The 22419-nt window shown below is 42.2% G+C and overlaps 1 protein-coding gene across 1 annotated transcript in view; it reads left to right on the forward strand.

Moving 5' to 3' along the window:
- The window catches only part of CMTR1 (cap methyltransferase 1), a 58702-nt gene that overhangs the window by 9992 nt on the left and 26291 nt on the right, over nt 1-22419 (forward strand). Inside the window, exons 3-10 of the mRNA XM_006860422.1 lie at nt 1996-2147; nt 3650-3808; nt 6572-6664; nt 10569-10640; nt 11969-12063; nt 12182-12254; nt 19365-19563; nt 20463-20581. Coding sequence (XP_006860484.1) covers nt 1996-2147; nt 3650-3808; nt 6572-6664; nt 10569-10640; nt 11969-12063; nt 12182-12254; nt 19365-19563; nt 20463-20581 — 962 coding nt within the window. The remainder of the gene's footprint in view (nt 1-1995; nt 2148-3649; nt 3809-6571; nt 6665-10568; nt 10641-11968; nt 12064-12181; nt 12255-19364; nt 19564-20462; nt 20582-22419) is intronic.

Below are 22419 nucleotides of genomic sequence, written 5' to 3' on the forward strand. Positions count from 1 at the left end.
GCTACGTGAGCTAAGTAATGCTGCTGCGTTGTAGAGATTGCAATCAGTGACATGAAACAAAACCTACATGAATTGTTGAATGGAAAACGGATTTGCTCTGTAAGGAAACATTCTTTTTTTTTTTTTTTTTTTTAACTAAGGTTAGTAATTTATATTTATAATCTGTGGAAACATAGACATCCACATAAATGTTTCAAAGTCTATTAAAAATAGGTGAATTATGATGTGACTAGCTCAGTAGTGGCCATCTTGGGTTTATAGAAACTTGGTTTACCCTGCTGCCTTCTGCACCTTTCCTAACTAAGTACCCCACAAGCAGCCGTGCTTCAATTCAGCAGCTCTTCTCAAAGGAATTGTACCATATTGCTCATCTAATTTTTTAAAAGTATCTAAAATTTTAATTCATAGTATAGTCATAAATTAAAACATTAAAAAGGATTTTCAGTGTAAATGCTTGTGATATAAAAATGTAAACCAAATTTGACTTATTATTTCACTTTTCACTGGCTTCATGCCCCAGCCCTTATGTATGGGAATGATCACTTTTATTGGCCCTGTAGTTCTTCCCAAGGTTCTTTAAAGAAATACAAATGGCACAGTGATGAAGGCACTTGTCTGCTAACTAAAAGATTGGCAGTTCAAACAAACCAGGAAAGAAACAATGTTATTATATTTTCTTCTTAAATTGCCACAGTTACTAATGGGATGTATGCATCTGTTGTGCATTACCCTGCTTCTCAAACTTTGGAGTTAGAGCAGATACCACCACCCACATTTCCAGTTTCTCATTCCTCCTGGCTTGAGATGGATACTGTTTTTAATGAGAATATGCAGATTAACAATCAGATGTTTGAGATACAGTCTGTTTCCGAGTTTGGGTGGGTTTGGCTGAGAAGCTACTAGAATAAAATTGCATTGGTTTTCAAGTTATTAAATTCATGTACCTACATAGGAGAGGAGGGAGTGCAATGGCTCATAGGATAGACATTGGACTGCGAACTGCAAGGTTGGTGGTTTGAATCCACTAGCCTCCACAGGAGAAAGATGAGGCTTTTTCTGGTCCTGCAAAATTTTACAGTCTCGGAAAACCTATACAGGGTCACTTTGAGATGGAACTGACTTACTGGCACTTCACAACAACGTAGGAGAGGATGAGCCAGTCTCAGTGATATTCAGACAATCCATGTCATCCCGTTTTGGGAACAGGTAACCTGCCTTCAACATCTGCTAAGATGGTGGGGTTTTTTTTTTGTTGTTCTTGAAGCCTTTTTGGCAACAAGACGATGCAGGCCACCAGGTCCCTCTTGGAACCTTTAGTGCCAGATTCTCGGCTCTTTGCCTCAGTTGATTCTGCTTTAGCTGTCCCTTCTTCCCTGCCTTCCTTTCTTCTATAACTTATTGCTTCCTCTCCCTTTTCCCCTTCCCTCCTCTTCCCCCCTCATTCTTCCCCTATTTCTCCCCTTATGAGCTAGCTCTTACCTGGTTAACTCAGTCCTTTTACCTATAAATTTGAAGGACTGGGAAGAGGAATTTGAAGATTAAACAATCAGAAAATGTTACTCTGATGAATGGATTAGTTGAAAATGGAAACAGTCGGGTATCAGTTTTTGGAAATAAGTTTGAATAATAAACAGCAGCAGCAGAAACAATCATATCTAATAAGTATTTTGTATTTGACAATGTACTTTCAAAATAGTTCATTTCATTTAATCCTCAAACAACCTTGTGAGGTGTAGATATTACCAACCCGGTTTTACAGGGTGGGAAATGGGACGGAGAAAGAAAAAATAATTTTTGAGCTCCCCTTGTGTGTCATGTACCATTAAGAACTTTCAGTGACTTGCCCAAGACTATATAGCTAGGAAGAGGTAGAGAATAGATTTGATGCTAGGTCATTTAATAAAATTTATATTTGGATACTTGTTGAATTATCAAACTTGGAGTTCTAGAGGTTGTGTTGTAGACATACCTGAAGTTTTTCCTTTTTCTCCCCAGCATCTACCACAAGCTTAAGTGGTTCTGACAGCGAAACTGAGGAGAAGCCACGCAGCTCTGACTCTTTCCATGATGCGTTCAAAGCAGACTCCCTTGTGGAGGGAACGTCCTCTCGTTACTCCATGTATAATAGTGTCTCCCAGAAGCTTATGGTATGTCTGTATTTGAGTTGGGTTTCTAAAGCTTCACTAACAGGGTGCAAGAAGGGAAAATTGAATTGGTATGAAAAGGAGAAAAGCTAGGGCATGAGTTTTTTCTCTGCTTTCCAGCTACTGCAATTCAATAGAGAGAGCCCTCTTCTCAATAGAATTAACTATCACGTTTCAATCATCCACGGGAAATGGCTGTTCTTGCCTCCTTCTTCTGCCCTATTCTGAGCTGAATCACCTATTGGTGCCCTCAGTCATGAATTCTTACTATGAACATATATGAACATACTTCCCTACATGTGGATTTGTGCCTATGGATAAAAAAGCTTTATGCTGTGAATTTTTGCTATAGTGAATAATCACAAAAGAAATGATGAAACCCCTACTCATTTCTGGATGCTTAAAAGAAATGAGAATGACTTAGTCTTCCCTTCCCAAAAGATGGGCACATTTGTCTTTCCCAGCTTCCATATCCCATTGATAAACCCTAGGAAGGAGATGACTAGGAAGACCTGCACACATACTCTCAATATTTTAGGTAAAGGCTTGGGAAATCCAAGGTAGCCTTTCGTTTATCACCAGGAATATTAGAGTTGGCTTCTCTAATTTCTCTTGGATTCATTAAGAATAAGAACTGCCACTTCTGAAGTCCTAGTTAGGATTCTGGTTTGTGGACCTCAGTCTTCCGGGAAGGAGTAGATGAGAGATTTGTGACTGACATAGCATCTTTGACCTGGGGAAGGGTTTGTGATTACCGCAGGAAGCTCAGCTGGCTCTTGAGCTATAAATGTCCTTCCAAAGGGAATAGAGACAATCAAGCGAGAACTAACTCTTAGGGTTGGAATTCTTTTATTAGAGTATGTGAGGTTTGGAATTTGGGTCTCTGACTTTTGAGGTTTGCAGCTGGACTCCAGAGTTCTGAGTGTAGTAAATAGATGTGACATTTAGTAAATACTTCTCTCTCAGGATCTTATAGTATCTTCTGTACCTCAGTTTTACATGCAGTGAATATTCAGCTAATCTCTTGATTAGGTGGACTCTTACTGGGCCTCATTGTCCTTGCTTAGTAAGGCTGTTTAACAGACTGAGAGTAAGTTAGAAGTTGCCCCTTAAAGCAGTTCCATTTTAAATTATGTTCTCTTTATCAACTCTGTACGCTAGATCTACCTCTCACTTAATCAGACAAATTAGCTGGAAGGGTAGTTGCGCAGATGTCCAGTGAGATTCATTAAACACTCCTGGTGCTTTTAATTACAGCTATGAGGTCCTTTCTCATTTATCCAACTTCTGGTTGCCCTAGACTTTCACCTCCAAAATAGACAGCCACTAGGCCTATAGTTATACTGTGGTCATTTATTTTTGTTTCTTCATTAGGCTAGAAGGCAAAGTTTTGGCTTTACTCATCTCTCTTTCTCAGGGTTTAGCACAATGCCTGGCACATAACTGAGGCTAAATAAATGTCTGTTGAATTGAACTAACTGTGCTCCATTCTTTCTCTTTGTCAGGCCAAGATGGGCTTCAAGGAAGGTGAAGGATTGGGTAAATACAGCCAGGGTCGTAAGGACATTGTTGAGGCCTCTAATCAAAAAGGTCGGAGAGGCTTAGGTCTGACACTGCAAGGCTTTGACCAAGAGCTGAACGTGGACTGGCGAGATGAACCAGAGGTAACTGATGGGGTGAGGGTTAGCAGGAAAATCACTTGTGTTTTGAATGCATAGGTGTAAGGCACAGTATTAACACACTAGATAGCTCCAGAGGCGATATGGTCAGGGTGGTTAGAGGGGATTGGCGCTAGTTTCTTAAATGGAAGGTACTGGGAATATCCAGAATTAGAAGACTGGGGGCAGATATGATAGGATGTGGGTTTGTTTCCTGTTGCTTTAGAGGGCCATCTAAGGTCAGTGGGTAGAAGATACGGGGAGGCAGAGTTTGACTCTTTAGAGAACTTGCATATATAAATACCAGGGGGCTTCAAAAAGTATGCAGAAAAATGAATTAATGGAAATAAAAGATGGTAGAATTTTTCCATAAACTTTTGAAGTCCCCTTGTATAGCTTTCCACCAGTGGACTAAAGTGCCTCATAAACTCTCCCTAATGAAAGAATTCAAATGGACCGAATGAAGACCCGTTCTGTTGTGAGAAGTGGATTAGGTGACCTTGTATCTTCACAGGTTAATGACATCTAGATTCCAGTTAGGTGTTTGTTTAGGCCATGGAGCTTTTTCATGTGGGTTTCATCTGCTTATCTCTTTTGGGTTCCAGTTTAACACTGCAGACTGATATCCCAAAACCTGTTAACATCAAGTTGATTCTGACTCATAGCGACCCTGTAGAACAGAATGTAGTTGCTCTGTGGTGTTTCCAAGGCTGAAAATCATTACAGAAGCAGACTGCCACATCTTTCTCCTATGACGTGTTTGTGGGTTTGAACCACCAACCTTTTGGTTAGCAGCTGAACATTTAACCACTGAGCCACCTGGGCTTCTTTTGAGATTTATTTTTATTCATGTATTTATATTCTACCGTATTCCTCCACGAATTTGAGATACTGTTGAGATTTTATTTTTATTCATGTATTTATATTCCACTTTATTCCTTCATGAATTTGAAGTAGGTATGTGATGCTACAGTATCAGCACTGGACTGCTAACCACAAGGTTGGCAGTTTAAACACACTAGCAGCTCCTTAGAAATCTTTTACAGGGTCGATTTGAGTTTGAACTGACTTGATGGCACACAAACATAATAATAATTAAAAAAGCACCTAGAATTTATGGTAAAATCTTACCATTATAGAGCCAAGACTAGAGAAAGCAGAACACAGATGTCTAGCCTTTGACATAGTTGATATAGTTGAACTTCAGATGTGGTTCTGAACTTTGGGAAATTGGCATTTTATTTGTCTTCCTGATGTTTCAGTTCAGGAATGAACTTCTGTGAACCTGTACATGATAGAAGTCTAATGATACTACAGAGTAAGATGCTGACAAGCCGGAACTAATGGGTTCTGGAGTGGTTCTGCTGCGTAGCCTTGTAGCCTTGTAGCCTGAGGAGGCAGGCTAGCAGAGTAGCACATGAGACAGTGCAGAATAGGGTAAATATTTGTAATTGGTTGGTAGGTGTAGGCTTTCACCTCAGAAATACATGGTGAGTTTTTTAATGACCTCATTTGTGTGAAAGTAAGTAAAGACTCCCAATCCTTTTCAGTGAAACAGAATTAGAACTAACGTTGCTAAACTTGAAATCTGAAATTTGCTTATTAAATCAGTGCTTTTAGGAAGGGTTAAAAAAAAAAAAAAATCAGTGCTTTTAATGGAGACAAATGACTTTTTGGGCTAAGACTGGCAACTACCACTTGCCATAATTCCACTTTTACTCTGGCAAACGGTGCCCTCTCTTTTGATTAGGAGTTTGGTCTGCATATGAATTGGTAGCCACTTCTTAAAGGTAACTGAGTCTGAGTGGACGGAAGTGAATACCCAGTTTCCAGAGCCACCTCAGGGGAAATGTTCGGGGACTACTGAAGCCCAGGGATGTTGAGTGCAAACATTTGAGACAAAGTTCACTCTGCAGATAGGCTCAGTGTTCAGAGTTCCATGGGAGAGTCATTCTGCTTTTTCTTTTAATAGAGGGGCATCCAAAGTGGGTATGAGCTTCTTTTCTGGAGTTTATGATTTATAACCATTCATGCTTAAATGTGATGGATCTGATCAGGGGAGAAGCCGTGATTCACTAACCATAAGCTTCAGTAATTTTTTCTTGTAAACATTTTTTTTTTTTTTGATGGTAGTTGCCTTACTTGAAGACCTCGCACTGTGATACCATTTTATGCCTTTCAGAGCGTGTAATAGTACTTTTAATCACATTGCTTCCATTTGCAATGGTGACTCTTGTCTTCACATTTGGCTTGGGAGGCTGTGTGTGAAACTGACATGCAGGTTAGTCACCTGTTCAGGTTTCAGAATCCACTTTTCTCTCAGTCCAGCCGTTCTTATCCCTAGTGGCCCATTAGAACCATTTGGGGACTTTTTAAAAAAGCACTTATGCCCATTCCCCATCTCAGTCATATTGAGACTCATTCCCTGGGGGTGGGGCCCAGTCATCAGTACTTTTCAAGAGGACTGCAGATGGTCCTAAAGTAGAGCCAGGGTCGAGAACCTGATAAGGAAAAGTGTTGAAAATGAAGAAGAAGCAGCTATCAGAGATGCCAGTTTCTGCTCAGATTTGGAATGAATGGGAAAGGGATTCTATTTACCAGTCACCAGTTTCTGGGTGACTTTGTGCAACACTTTGGAAGGCGTCAGGAGTGGAGATGAACTGGCATCAAAATCACTTTTGATTTAGGGAGTCCTGGTGAGTAGGGACATAACCCTGAGGCTCCATCTTACCTGAGGCTCTGGCTAAGGTCACCACTCTTTCTTTACAGCCTAGTGCCTCTGAGCAGGTGTCATGGTTTCCAGAATGCACCACTGAAATTCCTGATACTCAAGAAATGAGCGATTGGATGGTTGTGGGAAAGGTAGGTTTCAGAAAAATGCACTTTGAATCTTGGCCCCTATCTCCTCTTGTATAGTATCTACATATACTTGCAGATGAAGAAAAATGTGCATCTGACCATTCTGGCAAGGGTAAAGCTGTGTTAAGAGGGTGTGTAAAGGGCTTTATAAATATGCCCCGGGATATGTGACAGATTGTTTTTCCCCCTCTCTCCTAGTTACTTAACTTGCAAGGCAACACACAATGCATAATGTTTATCTTCCTTATGGATGCTTTTTTGAAGTAGTTGGCTATGCATCTGTCACTGATGCTGGTTTATTGCTGGGCAAGGTTCCAGGTAGATGAAAAGACAATCTCTCTGTCCTCAGAAACTAACGAGGCAGTTGTTACAGAGAGAATTTGTGTAATCTGCCTCTGGAAAATTGTAAGATAAACTAGCTAGCAACCAAGTTATTATGGCCTAGTGGACAGTTCTCAAAGTGTGTGGGGTTCCCAGGGATCCCAAAGACCCTTTCAGGGGGTCTGCAAGGTCAAAACTAACTTCATAATTACAAACAAGTTATTTGTCTTTTTTTGCTCTCTTTATCACAATTGTACAGTGGCGTTTTCCAGAGGCCATGGTGTGTCGTATCCCAGACCACGGGATGCAGAAGCAGATAGGAAAATCTAGCTGTGCTCTATTACACCAGACATGGAAGTGATTTACAGAGACGTGGAAACCAGCACTCATCTCTCTACTCACTGCTCGTCTATCAGTCTGTCGCACTGTGCTGGCTAGTGTGGTGCTGTGATGCTAGAAGCCATGTCACTGACACTTTAAATACCAACAGGGTCACCTATGGTGGACAGGTTTCAGCAGAGCTTCTAGACGAACACAAGACTAGGAAGAAGGAAAGGCAGACTACTTCTGAATGTTTAACCACTGAAAACCTGATGAGTAGCTATGGAACATTGTCAGATATAGTGCAGGATATTCAAAAAAACTACGACTAGCAACAGAATATTGTCAGATATAACGCTGGACTATGAGCCCCTCAGGTTGGAAGGCATTCAAAGTACGACTGGGAAAGTGCTGCCTCCTCAAAGTAGAGTTGGCTGTAACTATGTAAATAGAGTAAAGTTCTCGGGACCTTCACTTGCTTTTATTGGGTACAACTCAAAATGAGGAGAAACAGCTACAAACAACCATTAATAAATGGAACATGGAATGTACAAAGTATGAATCTGGGAAAATTGGAAGGTGTCAAAAATGAAATGGAACTCATAAAGGTTGATATCCTAGGCATTACTGAGCTGAAATGGACTTGTATTGGCCATTTTGAATCAGACAATCAAATTATTTACTATGTTAGAAATGACAATTGAAGAAGAATGCCATTGCATTCATCATCAGAAAGAACATTTCAAGATGTGTCTTGACGTACAATGCTGTCTGTGATAGGATAATATCCATACACCTACAAGGAAGACCAGTTGCTACCACTGTTATTCAAATCTGTCCACCAATAGCTAAAGCCAGTGATGATCTAATTGAAGAAATCTACCTACTTCTTCAGTCTTAAATTGATGAGACATTGCAATCAAGATACATTGATAATTTTTGGTGATTGGAATGTGAAGATTGGAAACAAAGAAGGATCAGTAGTTGTAAAATATGGCTTTGGTGTTAGAAATGATGCTGGAGATTGGTAGAATTTTGCAAGACCAACAACTTATTCATTGCAAATACCTTCTTAGAACAACATAAAAGATGACTATACACATGGACCTCACCAGATGGAATACACAGAAATCAGATTGATTACATCTGTGGGAAGAAATGGTGGAAAAGCTCCGTATCATCAGTCAAAACAAGGCCAGGAGCAGACTGGAACAGACCATCAATTTTGCTCATATGCAAGTTCAGGCTGAAGTTGAAGAAAATGAAAACAAGTCCATGAAAACCAAAATATGACCTTGAACATATCCCACCTGAATTTAGAGATCATGTAAGAACAGATTTGATGCATGGTTAAAGACCAGAAGAGTTGTGGGATGACATAAAGAACATCATACAGGAAGAAAGCAAAAGATCATTAAAAAGACAGTAAAAAAAAAAGAAAAAAACAAATTGAATGTCAGAAGAGACTCAATACTTGCTTTTGAGTGTAGAGAAGTGAAGGGCAAGTTGAGAAGACAATGTTAAGTATTATAATGAAATGTACAAAAAGCTGGGGTAATAAACCAAAGGGAACACTGTGGTCAGCATTTCTCAAGGTGAAAAGAACTGAAATCAAAATTCAAGCTTCAACCTGCAATATTGAAAGAATCTATGGGCAAAATTTGAATAATGTAGAAAGCATCAAAAAAATATAGAAAGAATGCACATAGTTGATGGTCAAGCATTTCCAGAGGTAGCACATAATCCAGAATCGATGATAACTGAAGGAAGAAGTCCAAGCACTGAAGGCATTAGTGAAAAACAAGTCTTCAGGAACTGATGTATACAAATTGAAGTATTTCAACAAGCGGATACACCACTAGAGGCACTCACTCATCTATTCCAAGAAATTTGGAAGACAGCTAACTGACCAACTGATTGGAAAAGATCTGTATTTGTGCTCATTCCAGGGAGGTGACCCTATGGAATGTGGAAATTGTCACACAGTATCATTAGTATCACATGCAAGTAAAATTGTGCTGAAGATAATTTTAAAAATGGTTGTACCAGTACACATCGACAAGGAACTGCCAGAGCCAGATTCAGAAGGGCTGTGAAACTAGGGGTATCATTGCTGATGTCAGCTGGATCTTGGCTGAAAGCGGAAAATACCAGAAAGATGTTTACTTGTGCTTTATTGAGTATGCAAAGACTTTCAACTGTTTTGACCATGACAAACTAGATAACTGCGAAGAATGGACATCTCAGAACACTTAATTGTGTTGCTCATTAGACCAAGAAGCAGTTGTTTAAACAGAACAAGGGGATACTGGATGTCATCTAGCAACAACATCTCACTACAATTTAAAAGTGTATAATGTGAAGTTTTACACTGGATTGGTATTTTAATGATACTTCCATTGTCATTTCTAAGAATAAATGTTGATAGACATAACACACATAAAACAAAGCTCTGGTATTCTCAGTGATTTTTAAAGAACGTAAAATTTGAGCACCGTTGGTTTAGAGCAGGGGTAGGGAATATCTGGCCCATGAAGTCATTTGGTCTGGCTGCCACGGTAACTGTAGTTCCAGCCATCATGTTAGGGTGGAGTTAATTAAATGCTTGACCAAATATAACAGGTTAATATATATTTTTTTTAATCAGGCTAATTTTTAAGTTGATAATTTTGTGTGGTCTGTGAATGATGTTATATATTTTGGGATAATGCACTGGACTGCTCCTTGGAAATCCTATACAGGTCACTATGAATTGGAACTTACTTGAAGGCACTTAACAACAACCACCCCTGGTTTAGAGGAAGCCTCACGCAGACCTGTGGTTGAAGTTGACATTCCCATAAAGCCCCCGTCAATTCTTATTTTCTATAATGCTTCCTGGTTAGTGCCTGGTGTCATTCATTTATACTCATCACGGTGCAAGATGCTTCCCAGTGAATGGCAGCCTTTATCATTTGGGGTAGTCCCCATCCTTCTGTCTCCATGCTCCAAGGGCAGACAGCTTGAATGTGTCCTTCCTATTTGCTTTTCCTAACTTCAGCATATGAGACTCTTGTATCCATATGGTGCTCTACTCAGAGCTCCCAGGGGCCCACTTCCTCTCTCCGCCATCTGGAGTATAGCCAGGGGGAAGTTAGGATTTTCTCTTTCCCACCCATCAGGCATTGATGTTGCTTGGCTGGGACTCACTCGGAACCCTAGTTTCTCCATTCATCCCCTCAGATGCAGTTATACGTGGTCATTATTTATTGTCTTCTTGCCATAGAGAAAGACGGTGATTGAAGATGAAACAGAGTTTTGCGGGGAAGAGCTGCTTCACAGTGTGTTGCAGTGTAAGGTAAGGCCTGGGCCACAGCTGGACTGGAAAACATTGTTTGGGGTGCTTTGCTGGGCTTTTCCAATTCTCTTTTTAAGTGGGTTGGGAGAAGGAGCACTAAAGTTCAGTTACTACTTTCCTGGAGGTAGGATGTGTAACTTGGTACCACTGAACCCTCCATTTCTTCAAGGTGTTTTTTTTTTTTAACCTGGTCACTGCTGCCCTGCCTTACAGTGTTACGCTATCCCTGCAGTCAACAGCAGAAAAGGATTCACAGAACATCAGTGGATTCGTTCAGGGGGATCCTGAGGGACCCTCAGTGGAAGAAGTGTAGGTTCAGAATCATGCTTTTGCATCTGCTAGATCTGTATGCACATCCTAGTCCCATGACCTTGAGCCTGTGACTGTGAGCCAGCTGGCTTTAGCTTCTCTGAGTTTCTTCCCTCACCTGTAAAATGGGGAGAAAACACTCACCTGCCAGGTGGTTGTGCTATTTAAAGGAAATAGTAGTAGGCGTGAAGTTCCTGGTACCCTGGTGCCTGTCAGGATCTCCGTGACACTTTCTGGCCTGGGTAGTAAGCTCAGAGCCTGGGGCAGTGTGAGTGGGGAGAAACTGAAGAGGAGATGTGGGCCAGAGAGAGAGGGCCTCAGTCTAGCCTCACAGAGATGCCTTTTTTAGGGGGGAGAGGCTTAATATTGTTATGGTTACTGGTACTCTAATGAAGTGTGAGGCTTGCTTTCTTCAGAGAGGAAGGCCTGAAAGGAGTCTGAAGGGAGAAGGTGTCCCTGCTGTTTGCCAGGGACTGGGGTCCTGTCTGAGTGAGCCCTAGATGGGGAAGCTTTGCTATCAGAACTCTGCCCCATTAGGTGGGCGCTACTGGAGTGAATTAAGGAGCTCTGGTAGCGTAGTGGTTACGAGTCGGGCTGCTAGCCTCACGGTCAGCAGTTCAAAACTGCCAGCTGTTCTGTCGGAGAAAGATGAGGTTTTCTGTTCCCGGAAAGATTTACAACCTCGGAAATCCTGTACAGGGTCACTCTGAGTCGGAACCAACTCCACGGCACATAATCACCACCACCACTGGAATGGAATGGAGAGACACATCAGTTAGGAGGATTAGCGATGCCGGGAGACAACAGGTGCCACTAAGTAACCACTTACTAGGCGAGGCGTGTGCTTCCTTATTCCCCTCCTCCATTTTACAAGTGGGCTAGTTGAGAGAGACAGGGTAACTTGCTTTAGGGTATACAACTAGGAGCTGGGAGTTGGGCTCCTCAGGCTCATAAGAACCTCATTCCATCCTGGAGGAGTTGGAGTGGCACTCACTTGGGATCTGGTTCTCTCCGGGCAGAGTGTGTTTGATATCTTGGACGTGGAGGAGATGCGGCGAGCCCGGACCCGGGCCAATCCCTACGAGATGATCCGAGGAGTCTTCTTCCTGAACAGGTCTGCCAACATTTTCCTCCCCACCCCTGAGGCATCGCATTCTTCCTTTTCATTTGAGCCTCAGCTCTTCCTCCGTCCGCTACTGAGAATCTTACTTTTCTGTCTTGCTCTCTTGCAGGGCAGCGATGAAGATGGCTAACATGGACTTTGTGTTTGATCACATGTTTACAAATCCACAGGACTCCTGTGGGGTGAGAACAAGACTGCTTCTGAATTCATGGTGCTCAGTGGGCTTAGTGTCAGTGGCTCAAAAATTGCCATTAGTTCAATTCTGGGAAAGCATTCCTGCTCTGTGCTAGAGGTATTTTGCTTTGCACTCCTATCATGTACTTCCTATTGCCCCAGAAGTGCTCCAGCAAGCAGCTGTCTCCAGGGCTCTACATCCAGAATCCCAGCCTCCAACTGTGCAGATTCTTGTGCTTGCAGTGGTGGAGAAGGGCCAGGCCTGTGCAGAATCAGCAAGTATGGCATTTGTGGGGCCTGAGCCCTCCTCCTGTGTTCATTCAGCCAGGCACAGTGCAGCTCATTCTGAGTGAGGTAGATGTGAACCCCGTGTCCTTGGGGTTCAGGACATACTGCTGGACTGGAGAACTGGGAAGGGTGCAAGCTTGGCGTGTGTGCTCCTTGTGCTCTTTGAGAGAGCTTTGGCTGGCCTCCTTGCTGCCACAGGTGATGCTGAGTATACAGGTGCGTCCTTGAAGTCAGCTTATTTTCCGTATCAAAATTTGTGAGAGCATCTGATTTGGTTGCTGTTTCAAGTGTGAGACGGGAATATTCTGCTAAAGGTTGTTTGAGTGCTAAATGAACTGTGGGCATTTCAGGGTCCTTTCAGTGGCCTATTTAAAATCAGTCCCTTGCTTGCAAATCTGAGTGTGTTAGCAGAGGGAAGGGAGTGGAGGAGGGGTCAGTACTTCCGACCCAGATGGCACTACTTATATACAGACTGTCTTTGGGCCTCAGCTAATTCATCTTTGAGATAAGCCCTACTAACCTGCCAGAAAGGAGTCCTAGTGGTGCATTGGATTAAGCATTGGCTGTTAACCACAAGGTTGGCAGTTCAAGTCTACCAGATACTGGAGGCTGGTTTCTTCCATAAAGATTTACAGTCTCAGAAACCCTAAGGAGTAGTTCTATACTGTACTGTAGGGTCACTTGAGTCGGAATTGACTTGCTGGCACACCCCAACAATCTGCCCAAGAGCCAGGGTAGGGCCAAAAGACTTAAAATCTGTTTCAACTCTAAGATCAGGTTTCAGATGGGGCCACTTTCTCTTTCTGCCTCTCTCAACAAGCTTTGTGTGGGATCATAATTATTAGGCCTTGGCCTTTCTCATGAAAATGGTAGAGCAAAATGATTTTCTACTTTGCTATGTTTGATTTCTCTGAATATAGCCCCTCCGTAATGCTAGAGAAAGAAAAACGGAAATTTCATTCTCGAGTTCCCTCGAGGGTTTCAAAGCATTTGTTCTGGAAAGTTACTTCTCTGCCAATGAAGGGGCCAGGAGCCAGCTGTTCCCAAGCCTGTTTCTCATTCCCCTAGGTCCCCTGATTATCCACTGGTGAAGAAACAGTTTTCAGCTCCCACCCACCTCACTGCTTTTCTCCAAACTGGCATCTAGACCCTCCAGCCTCTGGTCGTGCCTGACACTCAGGCTCCACTCCGTATTTTCCAGCACCAGCAGCAGTCCCAAAGGGCTCTTGGAGTTAGCATCTTAGGAAAATTTGGTTGATCGCCAAAACCAAGCCAAATTATCACTATCAAGTCGATTCCAACTCATAGCAGCCTTGTACGGCAGAATAAAATTGCCCCATAGGGTTTTCAAGTCTTTGAATATTTACTCCAAAACAGACGGTCACGTCTTTTTCTTTGGGTTCGAACCAGTAACATTTCAGTTGGCAGCTGAGCACATTACCACTGTGTGCCATCAAGCTGCATTAGGGTGATACAATGTTGATTTAATTTTCTGAGCTCCAAATGATTTCCTTTAAACCCCTGCCTGCAGAGGAACTCTGTCAAGCTGATGAGAAGTCGCAGCATCATTTTGGGTTTTTGAATGTAAATGCCTCCAGCAGCTGCTCTCTGGTTATTGTCTTTCCCTGTCATGAAAATGAAGTAGGCACCAAAGTTGTGCCATTCAGGTCCAGGGTAGAGATGGTAGTTACATAGGAGAAGGCAGCCGTGTTTGTAACGCTGCAGGCAGCTTCTTGACCTCAGTTGATTGTTAGTGGCCATGGAGAATTGCCCTTTCAGAGATGTTTCTCTGCACTCCACTATAGAAAGTGATTTCTCTTGAGCCCCTAGTGTGTTCTTCTTTTTTCATCTCTCTTTGCCTCTGAGGATGACAGTGACAGCCAAGCCCAGCAGGGTTGGTGTGTATTTCAGTCGAACAGAGAGGCACTCCATCCAGAATAGTCCCCAGTGGAGATGGGGGTGACTGAAGGCCCAGACACACATCCAGGTTTGTTGTTGTTGTTGTTGCTGTTAAGTGCTGTCAACTCAGCGACCCTGTATAGGGTTTCCAAGGAGCAACTTGGTGGGTTTGAATCGCCGACTTTGCAGTTTAATCTGACCTTATGGTCCAGTGCTTATCCTACAGTGCCACACCAGGACTCTAATTTTGGGGTCAGGCAAATTATAAACAAGAGCCTGGAGAACTTGGAACTTTGAGGAAGGTGGCGATGCTGGCAGATAGATGGTCAGGGGAACTCTGAGGAAAGGGATTATGACAGAAAAAGGAAGAAACTGTAAACAAGAGTTGGAAGAGACAGAGGGAAAGAAGAATAATTGGAGTTCTTTGAGTATATAAACCCATGTTCTATACTATAATGTTCTGTGAGAGATTTGTGTGCCTGGGGATATTGTTGAGGTAAGAAAACATGGTCTATATAACATAACAGGAGACAGAAGCCAGTTTTACGATTCAGTCAGATCTCAGAGGAAAGTGGACAGCATTTGCACAGTTTCTGCTAACTGTGGAAATAATAAAAAAGGATATGAGTTTTGAGTTGAAGGAAGTTCATCTAGTTGAACATAATATCATCTTACTGTGTAGTTTATAAAGGCCTTTGGCATATGCTGCTTTATTTAATCTTTTATACCTTGACAAATGGCTACACAAGGCCCAATATACAGCTAAGGAACCTCTAGCTTAAAGACTTTAATTCTGTGCTTGCTCTTGACCATGTAGCCAGTGAGTGGCAGAGTTGACAATCCCAGCTGTGAAAGACTTCTTGAGCAGGGCCTCTGAGGGTCACATGTGTCAAGATCACAGACTAAGATCATTGTATGCCCTCTTTTTGGAGGAGAGAGAGATGCTTTCATTGATTCAGTTCCCTTCCTTTGGTCTTAAGTCTCCCAATTTTCCTTTGGTCCAGAAGCTCACTCCAGAGAGGCTGTAGCCTGGTGCTAGGGCAGAGTAAGTGGCAAGGAACATTGTTTCTTCTTTCTTTCAAGTGTGTGCAGGGCATAAACTTGTGACCCCCCTGCCTCATTCATTACCACTGTGCTGTCTGGAAAGTGCTCCATAATGTTCTTGATAAATGACATTAGGTCTTTTATTGTGTGCATGTGAATATGATCCAAAAATATGAATAATTGACACCTCAAGAACAAAAAATGCTGGGGTGGCTTGTGGAGAGGGGGGAAGAACTTATACATCCCAGCATGCCTTGGGCCCAGGGTGCGTTTGCCACAGATGATGAGGTTTATTTTTAGATAGAACGTTACTTTCTCTAGAGACTTTATAAGTGTCTTGATAAAGCTAGATAGCTATCATCAGAGGCCCCTTGTCACCTAGGAAGTGACTAGATCATGAATGTTAGCATTCTGTTTCCTTTCTATAACTTTCCCCTAAAGTTACAAAACTGGACAAGCACTCAGCCATGCCACACCTGTACAGAGGGAGGGCCAAGGTTTCTGCTCCATGTTCAGTGGGGACCCAGGCCACCTGCAGTCATTTGGAGTCACTCCCCTGGAGCTCACCCTCTAACTGTCCCCAGTGCTGATGGTACTCCACTACCATGGAGGATCGTCAGGACACGTAGAATCCACCTTCTCTGGCCCAGGTGTAAGGGAGCCCTAGTGGCACTGTAAGATAATTTGACAGCTCAAATCCACCAGCTGCTGTGTGGGAGAAAGATTAGGGTATCTGCTGCCATAAAGATTACGGCTTCTGAAACCCTATATAGGTTCATTATGAGTTTTTTTGTTTTGTGTTTTCCTCTTGAGCTCCTAGTGTAGTGTAGGTAAGAACATCCGAAGTATCTGCATTAGAAAGAAGTGGAAATACAGTATGGACAAGTACTGGGTTCAGCATACATTTTAGGTTGAGATAAGCTATTCAAGTGACTAAAGATTCAAGTGATTATTGTAATTCTGGCATTCCTGAGGTAGATGGGGGCTCTGAGGACTGTCTAGAAGCTGTTGCTATTGCTCTGGCCCCGTGTCCCCCTTCTTTCTCTGCCTTGTCAGTTCTCAGCTGTGCACAGGGGCAAAGGAGGAGAAAAAGGAAGGAAATATAAAAAAGAAGGGAAACTAAATGTATTGAGATATCTTGGATTGGATACTGGAACAGGGAAAAGGACATTGGTAGGAAAACTAGTAAAATCTGAATAAAGTATGGTGTTTAGTTAGGTACCCATGTTGGTTTCTGAGTTTTGACTCATGTACCATTGTAATGTTAGGTGTTAACTGTAGAGAGTTGCCAATTGGGTATAGGAGATACTGGAATTCTTTGTGTTATTCTTGCAACTCTTCTGTAAATCTAAAAGTAGTCTAAAATACAGAGTTTACTGGGGAATAAAAAAGAAGGGAAAGGAAAGGCAGAGGCTAGCACCTGGAAGGCAGACCCTAGTGGTAAGGAGGAGGTGATGATGGTAGAGCCCTCCAAGACTTGGGTTGGATATTCTTACCTGATTCTAGAGGTCAGGCAAAATGGATTCTAGTTTTAGCTTTGTTACAGACCGACTGTGAATAAGACCGTTTGTGTCTGTGTTCACCTTTTCCCTATCTGTAATGTGGAGTCACTGTACCAAAAAGAGTTGGTTCATGCTCAGCTATTTTAAGAAGTAACATGATGATCAAGAAGCAGTGGTACTAAAGAATTCCAAACTGCACTGAAGACATTGGTAAAACACAAGTCTCCAGAAATTAATGGAATACCAACTGATGCAGCCCTGGAGGCACTCACTCATCTATGCTAAGAAATTTGGAAGACCCTACCTAACCAACTGACTGGAAGAGATCCATATTTGTGCCTATTCCAAAGAAAGGTAACCCAGCAGAATGCGGAAATCATTTAACAGTATCATTACTATCATATGTAAGTAAAATTTTGCTAAAGATAATGAGGCTTTCTACTCCTGTAAAGATTTATAGCCTTGGAAACCCTGTACAGGGTCGCTATGGGTCGGATTCGACTCGACAGCACTTAACAACAACAACAATTAAAAATTGGCAGCTGTACAAGGGAGCTGCCAGAAATTCAAGCCGGATTCAGAAGAGGTTGTGGAACAAGGCATATCATTGCTGGTGTCAGATGAATCTTGACTGAAAGCAGAGAATATCCGAAAGATGTGTACTTGTGCTTTATTGACTATGCAAAGGCATTTGACTTTGTGGATCATAACAAGATAAAGATAGCATTGTGAATAATGGGCATTCCAAAACATTTAATTATGCTCATGATGAATCTGTCCATAGACCAAGAGGCAGTGGTTTGAACAAAATAAGGGGATACTGAATGGTTTAAAATCAGGCAAGATGGGCTCCAGGGTTAAATTCTTTGACTATACTTATTCAGTCTGTATGCTGAACAAATAATTTGAGAAGCTGGATTATATGAAGAAGAATGTGGCATCGGCATTAGAGGAAGACTCATTAACATGTGACATGCAGATGATGCAACCTTGCTTGCTGGAAGCAAAGAGGACTTAAAATATTGATGAAGATCAAAGATGGATTGCACCTCAGTGAAAAGAAAGCAAAAATCCTCACAACTGTACCAATAAATAACATCATGATAAACGGAGAAATGATTGGAGTTGTCAAAGATTTCATTTTGCTTAGATCCACAATCAGTACTAATGGAAGCAGCAGTCAAGGAAACAAAAGACATTCTGTTAGGCAGATGTGCTGCACAAGACTGAATTGTTCAAGAACAAATATGTCAGTCTGAGGACTGAGGTACGCTTGACCCATGATATTTTCAGTCATCTAATATGCATGTGAAAAGCCGCTTTGGTAACGTAGTGGTTATGAATCGGGCTCCTAACCTCAAGGTTGGCAGTTCAAAACTACCAGCTGTTGCGCGGGAGAAAGATGAGGCTTTCTGCTCCCGTAAAGATATGCAGCCTTGGAAACCCTGTGCAGGGTCACTATGTGTTGGAACCAACTCCATGGTACTTAACAACAACAACAATATGCATGTAAAAGTTGAACAATGAATAAAGAAGACTGTAGAAGAATTGATGTATATGAATTATGGTGTTGGTGAAGAAGAGTATTGAAACTACCCTCGAGTGGGAGAAGTACAGCCAGATGCTCCTTAGAAGTCAGGATGCTGAGACTTTGTGTCTCGGGCATTGGTCATCAGGAGGCATAAGTTCCTTGAGAAGGACATCATGCTTGTTAAAGTAAAAGGTCAATGAAAAAGAGGAAGACCCCCAACAAAATCGATTGACACCGTGTAGCAACAGTGGGTTCAAATGTAATAATTGTGAGGATGGTGTGTTGTTGTTAAGTGCCATTGAGTTGGCTCTGACTCACAGCAGCCCTGTATAGGGTTTCTGAGGAGCAGCTGGTGAGCTTGAACTGCTGACTTTGCAGTTCAGCACATTAATCCACAGTGCTACACCAGAACCCTGAGGATGGTGTAGGACCAGTCAAGGTACTGTACTATTGTGCATAGTATGGCTATGAATTGGAACTGACTTGATGGTACTTAACAACAAGTGTGGGGACCATAGAATCTTTTCCATTCAGTAGGATTCTTTGTTTTGTTTTACTTTTTTTAAACTTATTATTGTGAGTTGAGTGAAAGTTTACAGAGTAGATAATCAGTTTTACATCCAATAAATCACACACTTTGTTTTATTTCAATGGTTGCAATCAGTAGGATTCTTGTAAAGCAAAATGTGACTTAGGAAAAGACTGAACAGTAACAACTGCACACAGATAAGATCATAGAGGATACATTTCCTGGGTGTTGTGGCCCTGCAGGGAGCTCAGTGTTGTACTTTCTCTTTGCATTCTTCTTCCTGTTCTCCACTGAGACATCCCCTGTCCTTCCCTTACCCATGTAGAAACCACTAGTGAAGGACCGGGAACCTGAGCTCCTGTACTTTGCTGATGTCTGTTCAGGCCCTGGTGGCTTCTCAGAGTATGTACTGTGGAGGAAGAAGTGGCACGCCAAGGGCTTTGGAATGACTCTGAAAGGCCCTAATGACTTCAAGCTAGAAGACTTCTACTCAGCCTCCAGTGAGCTGTTTGAACCTTATTATGGTATGGACACTGAGGAGAGCCCCTTGGGCGGGAGGGATTCCCTTCTGGGTGCCTTAAGGTAGGAGCAGCTATTCTCCACATGCCATGTGTTTTTTCATAGGTTGCAATCCTTCCCTGTCATGAGGGTCTTGATTCCCTTTAGACTGGCACTTTTTACCCCAGGCCTGCAGTATACAGGTTAAATACTTAATTTGGCAAGCTCGCTCGTGAAAGCCGTATTAATCATCCTTTCTGGAGTGTTCTTCTTTTGTGGTGACAGCAGCTAATGAAACTGCCAGATCCCTGGCTGAGAACAAATACAAACCCCACGCCCTTCTACAGTCCTCTCACTCTGTCTAGATTGTTATGTAGCAAATCTAAAGTCCTTTCTTAGGGTCCTTGTTTAAGAGGAGGAGACAAGAACATAATTTAAGAAATGGATAGTGGTTCCTAGGTGTTGGTGCTTTAAACACAGCTGGTGGCCCAATGGCTTAAGCCTTGGGCTGCTAACCACAAGGTTGGTTAAACCCACCAGTCACTCTGTGGGAGAAAGACTTAGTCTCAGACACCTTAAGGTGCAGTTCTACTCTGTTCTATAGGGTTACTATGAGTTGAAATTGACAAGACAGCAGTAGGTGGCGGGGTCTTGAAAAGGAGGCCCTCTGTTTCCGTTGATGACTCTTGGTAGGTCAGCCCCTTCTGAACTCTAGTTTTTGGCAGCAGGGCCCTTTTGATCTTCTTAGTCCATCACTGCTAGGCAGCCCTGTGAGATGGGCCCTGAGTTGATGAGCTCCTCCCAGGGCCTTTCTCCTGAGGCTCAGTGCCCACAGAGTACCCATGTACTGTCTCAGAGATCTCATGTCCCAGCTCTTGGGATGCACAGGGCAGATGTGCTCACTGTGAATCTTATGTCCTGCCAGGTGAGGGTGGGGTCGATGGAGATGGAGACATCACCCGCTCAGACAATATCACTGCTTTTCGGAATTTTGTCCTGGATAACACAGATCGTAAGGGTGTCCATTTTCTGATGGCTGATGGGGTAAGTGACCTGATGCTTTTGGGATGTAATCTTTTAGAGGTTTGAGAGCTGGTTTTGCTTGTTTACTTGGTCCTTTAGCTGCCCCTGAAGGGATAGTTTCGGTTCAAGGTTTAATGGGTATCTCAGGACAAATGTGTTGGATAATTCTCTAGTCTCAACTGGTGCAAGAGACTGGTCCTAAGCCTGCAAACTCAGAAAACCAAACTTGTGAGGTGTTTGGTCATGTGTAAGAAGTAGCCATACTATGTTCCCTGGTGTCGCTTCATAGGGTAAGCACTGGACCTCAAGGTCAGTTTGAATGGCAATGCCAGCCACTTTTCAGAAACCCTATATAGGGTCGCTGGGAGTTGAAACTGACTTCAGCAGCAGTTAACAACAACACCAACAGACACATTTGCTTATATACAAACTCACTCTCTAGATGATAGGCACTTGTTACTTTTGGTGACAGGAAAGGTAACACTGAATGTGGGTGAAGTGTGCTGCTTAACCAAGGTAAATTATCACAAAATACGCAAGAGAAAGGAATGCTTTTGTTAAAGGATAGCACCTAAAAGGGTAAGTTATCAATTATTGCTATGAGGGCTCCAGTTCATACATGCAGGGGTTTATTCCAAACAAAATATGTTTAAACATGTCTCTATGATGAGTGAGTGGATGGCTGAAGACAACTCATGCCTGGTAAACATCAATGAACATTGTTGCTGAATGCGAGGGGGCTTCCAAAAATTTGTGGAAAAATGGAACTAAAAGACAATGGAATTTTTCTTTGAATTGTTTGAAGCTTCCTTATATTCTTGGCTTTATATAAAAGTGCAGTCATACAACACTTAGCCTTTTGTGTTTGACATATTTCATTTAGCATAATATTGTCCTGATTCATGTTTTGATATTTCATTTTTTATGGCTACATAGTATTCTATTGGAGTCCTGGTATAGAATAAACACTGGACTGCTAACCAAAAGGTTGGTGGTTCAAATCTTGGAAACCCTTGCTGTGGGCTGTAAAACACTATGTTGTTGTTTTAAGTGAGGTCGGGTCAGTTCCAGCTCATAGTGGCCCTGTAAAGAGTTTTGGAGGAGCAGCTGGTGAGTTTGAACTGCCAACCTTGTGGTTCAAACTGACCTTGTGGTCCAGTGCTTTATCCCACAGTGCCACACCAAGACTCCTGTCACATAATAGTTTAAATCAACAGGGTGACTATAAATTGGAACTGACTCGATGGCATTCTTCCGTGTATCAACATTCTCATTCTCATGATGTTTGTTCTGTTTTCATGAATCTAGCTTCCCTGCCTTTTCTTACCTTCTCATCTTTGCTTTAGGTAAATGTTGATCATTGGGTCTCATATAGTTGATTTTTTAAGAAAGTACAGTACTCATGGGTGGTACTGTTTTATTTTTATGAACCAACCTATTTGGATGAAAGTTAACTTGCTAAAGTATTTTCACTTCCAAGTTCAAAAGATATCTAAGGGTGATCCTCTTGAGGGTTCCTCTACCCTATCAGTCCAGTAAATGGCCTTTTTAGAAATTTAAGTTTTGTTGTATGTTTTCCTCCCATTCTATTGAGGACATTTTTATCTGTTTGTTGGCCGCTTAAATGTCCTCTTCGGTGAAATGTCCTTCACTCAGTTTTTAATTGGCTTGTTTGTGTCTCTTTGTTGTGAGTTGCATCTCTGAATGCAATGAGTCAGAATGAATTTGGGAGTATTTACTTTTATAACAAAGATTCTTTCTTTTCAGATCTTTCAAGGAGGGAAGCTACCCCAGGAATAGCAGCACATTTTCTTTGAGCAAACACCCTTACCAAAAAGCCTGCCAGCTGAACAGAAAGG

The sequence above is a fragment of the Chrysochloris asiatica genome, unplaced genomic scaffold, assembly GCF_000296735.1.
Source record: "Chrysochloris asiatica unplaced genomic scaffold, ChrAsi1.0 scaffold00038, whole genome shotgun sequence".
Lineage (NCBI taxonomy): Eukaryota > Metazoa > Chordata > Mammalia > Afrosoricida > Chrysochloridae > Chrysochloris > Chrysochloris asiatica.